This window comes from Mytilus galloprovincialis, chromosome 13 (assembly GCF_965363235.1).
Source record: "Mytilus galloprovincialis chromosome 13, xbMytGall1.hap1.1, whole genome shotgun sequence".
In the NCBI taxonomy this organism is placed as follows: domain Eukaryota; kingdom Metazoa; phylum Mollusca; class Bivalvia; order Mytilida; family Mytilidae; genus Mytilus; species Mytilus galloprovincialis.
The window spans coordinates 58,778,876-58,785,009 of record NC_134850.1 but is presented as its reverse complement, the minus strand read 5'-3'; the positions used below and the strand labels follow the sequence as shown (position 1 = coordinate 58,785,009).

The 6,134-nt window shown below is 30.5% G+C and overlaps 1 protein-coding gene across 1 annotated transcript; it reads right to left on the bottom strand.

Moving 5' to 3' along the window:
• Positions 1–1,322: 1,322 nt before the first annotated feature.
• LOC143056639 (uncharacterized) lies at positions 1,323–3,756 on the bottom strand. The gene is made up of 3 exons (XM_076229798.1): positions 3,599–3,756; positions 2,682–2,783; positions 1,323–2,036 (listed from the first exon to the last, which is right to left on the bottom strand). Exons 1-3 carry the CDS (start codon positions 3,644–3,646, stop codon positions 1,416–1,418), a joined length of 771 nt encoding a protein of 256 aa, XP_076085913.1. The 5' UTR covers positions 3,647–3,756; the 3' UTR covers positions 1,323–1,415.
• Positions 3,757–6,134: the final 2,378 nt, after the last annotated feature.

The window sequence follows — 6,134 nt, the reverse complement described above, 5'->3', positions numbered from 1 at the left end:
GTCTTCCAATGGATAGAAACAAGTGCCTGTGAGCCCGACACTCTCTACAAACGAGGCATCGGATTTTACTGGCGTCCCCTTTCCAACTGGACGTGGATGTGTATTAAATACTGTAACATATCTCATAAACATTTACGCAATTCTCTTTAGCCTGGGTTTAACTGTCGGTTTGAAAAACATTATGGAATAGCCATTGTTATGGAATAGCCATTGTTATGGAATAGCCATTGTTATGAAATACCCTTCCGATCATATACAGGCTGAGACCTAGTAAAGGTTGTATTGAACAGTTTAGTTCTTTTGTGTTATAAACTTTTTTAGTTCTTTAAACAGTATGATTCAAAATGTACGTTTATAAGCATGTGTGTTGTTAGTTAGTTTGTGATCAAAGAAGTGTTTCTCATAAATTATTGTATGTTTCTATACAAGAAGATATTATCACTATATATAGTCGCGTTATTTTATCTTATTAACACCTAAGATTGTACATGTACGTGTGAAGGTAAAACCTTATTCAAATGTAATTATCAAATCGCCACTGGTCAGCGGCTAACATCAAACGACTTTGTAATCTGATTTTCTTGTGAATTGTGAATAGAAAAGAAATCGTTAATCATTTGTTTAAATTGTTGACTTACTTATCACCTTATCCTGGAGATTTAAAGAAGCCTGGGAATAAACATGGATTTTCCGGAGGATCGATCCAAAAGATAATATATGTTTTATTTGTTTTCGTACAGAATGTGCTTGAAATATCTGTCCCTGAACGTATAATTGTAATCAATCAATTGGTCTAAAAAGATAATAAAAATAATGCACAGAAAAACATACGAAATGATTGATTTGACTCGTAATTCTAAAAAGGTAGTTACAAAACTTAATGCCTCTGTTTGTAATTGCATAGGGTTTTAAAAGTGTTGAACATGTCCACATTGTATATAGATGTAAGAAGATGTATGTTTAAAATTAAGCTCCGTGCTTCATACAAAATGTACTACGGAAATTTATTCATTTGCCACCAAATAAAATTAACAAAAAGTATTTTAAAATTATAATTGATCATCTTTTGGGAAATGATAAAAATTGTTTTCATAAATTCGAAATGTCACGGTTACAAAAACCAAGGAAACAATTTAAAAATAAAACCTATGAAAAACTGTTTTTTTTCATGATGTACTGTAGATGTTCTGAATTTTTAAGCGGCCCCATAAAACAAAACCGCAAACACTTATGCTTAAAAAACGAATTTTGACCAGACAAATCTGAGAAAAAAAAACATCATTTGTATAAGAATACATGTATATAGACCAAAACTAAAAAAGGTAAATAAATGAGAATTTAATTTAATTTGATTATCACAGATGATGAAATATTGCACTTTATATAGTAGTTTTGTTTTTCAATGTCAGCACGTGCTACCATGGTCGCCAAACATTATCATTCATTTGGATACTCAAAGAATTCGGTGAATTGTGCCTGTTTGTTGTTGGACTGTCATGACCTCTAACGGGGTCTACTAAGTTTTGTGTTTCACTGTTATTCGTCAGTCGTCTTTCTGCTGATTGTTCCTCTGTTTTAACACTTAACAATAAGTTTTTCGAAGAACATTTGTATCCCACTGAAGATGTGAATGAATCTCTTGTTTTGTTCACTTGATACTGGATATTGTTACTCAAATGACTTACAAGTCTGTTGTTTATATTACATTCATTATGACTAGATGGCTCCTTTGCTTGACAAAAAATGTTTTGATTATGGGTGGATGGTACATCCGGGTATCTGGTCTCCATTGTCCGACATACATCTTGTTTATTATTCACATTCATATCAATTTGTTTATCTGCCTGGACACGCGAGTTTATTTCTAGGAAGCGTGCTGCTTGTCCCGTACACAAAGTGTATCCCATTTGATAAGGTGTTGTTAAGGTAGAAGTAACGTTCGATCGGTTGGATGGTGAACTCTTATGAATGTTCTCCAAATACTGAACCGTCATTTCCAAAATGTCTGCTTTTTCCAACTTGGAGTTAAATGCACCCTGAAAATACATGCACAAATTAATAATAAAATACTTTATACAGTTATACAGTGCGTGATCTATATTCTGTCTCTTGTCAATAACCTTATGTTGACCTATAGGTTTTTTTGTTAGTTGTGTCGCTGATCTGCTGTCTCATGTTAACTTTTATTCTGATTCAATAAAAAAAAAAAAAAAACCAACTAGCACATTATTACAGCTATATTATTTACATGGATAAGTAAAACTGGCGTAGCGACATGAGAACTGGTAATTAAATATATGGTGTTCTGATATAACTGCATGAATTATTGGATATCAGTCTAAAGCCAATGTACACCATCCCCATGTTAGGGATACAAAGCAATCACTTTTAAATTAAAGGGGAAATAACTCAAATTATATTACTTTAGTAAGCATCTGAGATAGGTTTGACAATAAATTATTTTAAATAAAATTAACATTGGAGCTGTAAGAAATCAAACTTGCAATGAAAGCGTTACTATTGTGAGATGTTATAGGTTCCATTTGTCTGTTGTTACAAGAACAAATTTCCCTTTTATAGTATGTAATTGTCCGCTGGTCATTGCAAGAAACCGATATTTGCATTTCAAGTGTGTAATAAAATAGTTTTTTTTTAAGTTACGTAAGTGAAGCCATTCTTACCTCGTTGTTTCTTCCTGTTGCCTCGAGCACCAACGTTTTTAACTGGGACAAACAATTGTTGATTCTTGCTCTTCTCTTCTTCTCTATCAGCGGCTTATTAATCTAAAATATAATTGAAATTTATTTTTAAAGTTGTCATTTTTTTATCCCCAATAACTGAGACAGTCAAGTGCTGCTGTTGAAGTAGTCTCAGACACTATTTATCTATATTACAATTAAAAATTTATTTTTAATGTGGTTATTTTTTAATTCACAATAGTTACATTTTTAATGATACTGAAATCAATTGCTCCATCCTAAAACCCCATCTAATGTGAACCCACGGCAAATGTTTCTCGTTTTAATAACATTATTTGCATGTAAATAAATCGTTCTACGGAGGACTAGCGGAACAGCAGAAATAATCAAGATCCTGTGATAGAGATCATATATAGCCTCTACAAGCTTTACGGAATATTAGAAGATGGAAAACAATCTGTTTTATGTTGTAAAAAAAAATATAAAGAAACTGGAGAAAACCAATTTGAATACTAATAATGACAATTGTATAATATATATATAATGACTCCTTCAATTTTAAGAGAGAAAAAACTAACAGTTATGCCTAACCCTTCATTGCAGTCAAATCAAAACAATAGTTTTCTTCATAAACAACCACTGGAATTGAGGTCGGGAAATTAGCTTTTTTTTTATTAAATATTTACGACATTAAACGTTAGATTCAATTAGCTATGACGTATGCATGCTATATATACATACATACGAGTGTTGTTTCAAACTAAAACAAACTGTATAGTCGAAACTAAGTATTCAATTGATTTAAATTCCATAAATATTCGTACAAAAATGTGTTCAAATTGACAATTATATTAAAATGCATTGTTTTTTTTAAATAAAACTATAAATATAAACCCTACCTTTCTTTTTCCAGATGTGGAATCTACTTCAACAATGTTGTTCACCATATTACTCGATCTTTGTAAAATTTGTTTATAAACTTTTCTCTGTGCTTTTATATATATTAGTAAAAACGCGTGTGACGGCACGCGTCAAAAAACACGCCCCTTTATCAGAAATCAATTGGAGATTGAAAATATTTACTTAAGTGATCTTTAATCTTTTTATCAGATTATCAGTTTTACATCTGATTGCTTATTAAGTGATAAAACTAACAACTTTGTCGGGAAATAGTTAACGGTCCTTTCAAGTGCCGACCAATCAAATACGGATTAGGATGTACACGTTTTAATGGCGGTAAAAAAAGAAAAGAACCGTCAATCTTCAGCTTACCAGTAAAACTTTATCTCTTGTTAAGTATATGAAAGTTCTGTAAATATATTTAGGAACGTAATATTTCTCATTAAATCTGTAAATATTTAAGAAACAAATAAAGTTGAAAACCAAATTATTCGGGGGGAAACTAAAGAAATTATTATAAAAACTTAACTTCAGATTCACTTAATATAGACCAATCTGTTTGGTTTAATTGCTCATAGACAAGACGGACGCAAGACCATTATCCTTTTAGTATAAACTATTTTATTCCAAAAAAAGAAATTTTATAATAGAAATATGATTTAATTACCTTTTTACCGATTTTACCTTTTTTTACTTTTTTTCTTGTGGTGCAGCAGTTTAAATTATTTATTTTATCATAAATCTTTTAAGATATTTATTAAAATCATACGAATTAAATCTTAAATTTCCAGTAGTAATAACAAGTTTTCCGATCCGATATAGAATTTAAGGATTTTACATACAACATGTATTAGAATAGTAGCGTAAACACAAGGAAGCGAAATTTATGTCTATTCTTAGTTTTAGATATAATATCAATATTTGAATTTTAGCAAATTCTGAAAATATGTGAATTTTGGCTAATTTTGAAAATACGTGATCTTTAGAAAATTGTATTGCTCGGATAACCGCGCATATGCAGAATAAGAGTCTTTTATTTAGTCAAAGTATAGAACAGTTTATAGAATTGATGTTACAAATATGTGTGTATATTCAAAACTCGTAACAGTTTGTTTATAGGTATTGTATAAAGTCTGGGACCAATAGTATTAGTTCCAAGTAAAGATTTGTAACAACATGAAATTATTACATCACTTATACAGCCAATTACAGAAACCATATACATTTTTCTATTCAATTGAATTTTACTACGAATACCTCTTTCCCACGGGTCAAGTGTAAAAACTCGTCAAATATTTATTGTGTAGATTAACGGTTCCTTTTTATTTCACCGACCAATGAAAATCGTATTAAGAATCTAAAGCCCGCGATGCCCCGCGGTTATTTGATAACTACATGATAATTACATCTTAAGGTAAATATAAAAGTGTTAACATAACGGACAGATAAGGTGTTAATCGCGTAAAATAACACTTTTCTCGAGTGATAATATCTTCTTAATGTAAAAGCAAATGGAACGGTACGAAATTATACACTTTATAAAATGTCGGTGTATCTTTGATCATTAAGTCGAGCATTTCGTCACCAATTTCTAACGACACCAACAGATGCCAGGTTTCTTAAAAAAAAATATAATTCAGAATTTGATTTATTTATAGATGTGCACGTTGCGATATGTTTTTCGGTTGTGATTTTGGTTCCCAACATGTTATTGCACTTTTCCCAAGTATACTATTGGACCGGGTGTAAATAATCAATATATTGGTAACAGCATAGACATGACAAAAAAATACCCACTTTTTCCCCCCACTAAATGTCTTGAAATTTCTTTTCTCTACAATGTTATACAAGACACGTGCTGTTTTAAATGTGAAGGTTACTTTGGGCTTTTGAAATCAAAACTAACTAGTTCAATATTCATAGGGAGAACAATTTAACAGCTTTTATTAGAAGAGTACTTACAATTATTAACGTTTTTAAAAGTCCATTTTGCAGAAATCAAGGCGATTAGAAAATAGGGAAAAAAATAATTTGAAATGCGTTACTCTGACAATATATACGCACATAAACTGAATACGCAAAAATCAGACTTTAATATATAAATAGATTGAAATCGTGTTTATTATTAATGTTCTGACTCATAAATCCTCACAAACTTTCTTTTAAACACTTACAACTACATTTTTCATTTAAAATTAAAAAAAAAATATAGCATGGGTGTACCGAAAATTCGCCATTTTTTTTTAATTACCCATATAGAAACGTACAATTGAAATCTCGTAAGTTTGTTTGTTCACGAGAATGTCGGAAATCAATTATATATATACAAGCTTAAAATGCAAAGAGTAAAGGCACATAAACTTGTCTTCGAAAAATACCTATGTTTTCCGAGAGGCAAATGTCTGTGAGGTAAGTTTATCCTATATTTCCTCCACTTTTAAGTATTTGCCGTTTTAATGTGTATATATGCGAAATACTGTTCGAGGAAAAAAACAACATCCACGAACTAGAATCAAAAGCAATGTTTTTATAATT

Coding starts and splice junctions, on each gene's coding strand:
- LOC143056639 (XM_076229798.1), bottom strand. CDS start 3,646: ATGGTGAACAACATTGTTGAAGTAGATTCCACATCTGGAAAAAGAAAG. Junction 2,784..3,598: donor CCACATCTGGAAAAAGAAAG/GTAGGGTTTATA, acceptor ATTATATTTTAG/ATTAATAAGCCGCTGATAGA. Junction 2,037..2,681: donor CAACAGGAAGAAACAACGAG/GTAAGAATGGCT, acceptor ATGTATTTTCAG/GGTGCATTTAACTCCAAGTT.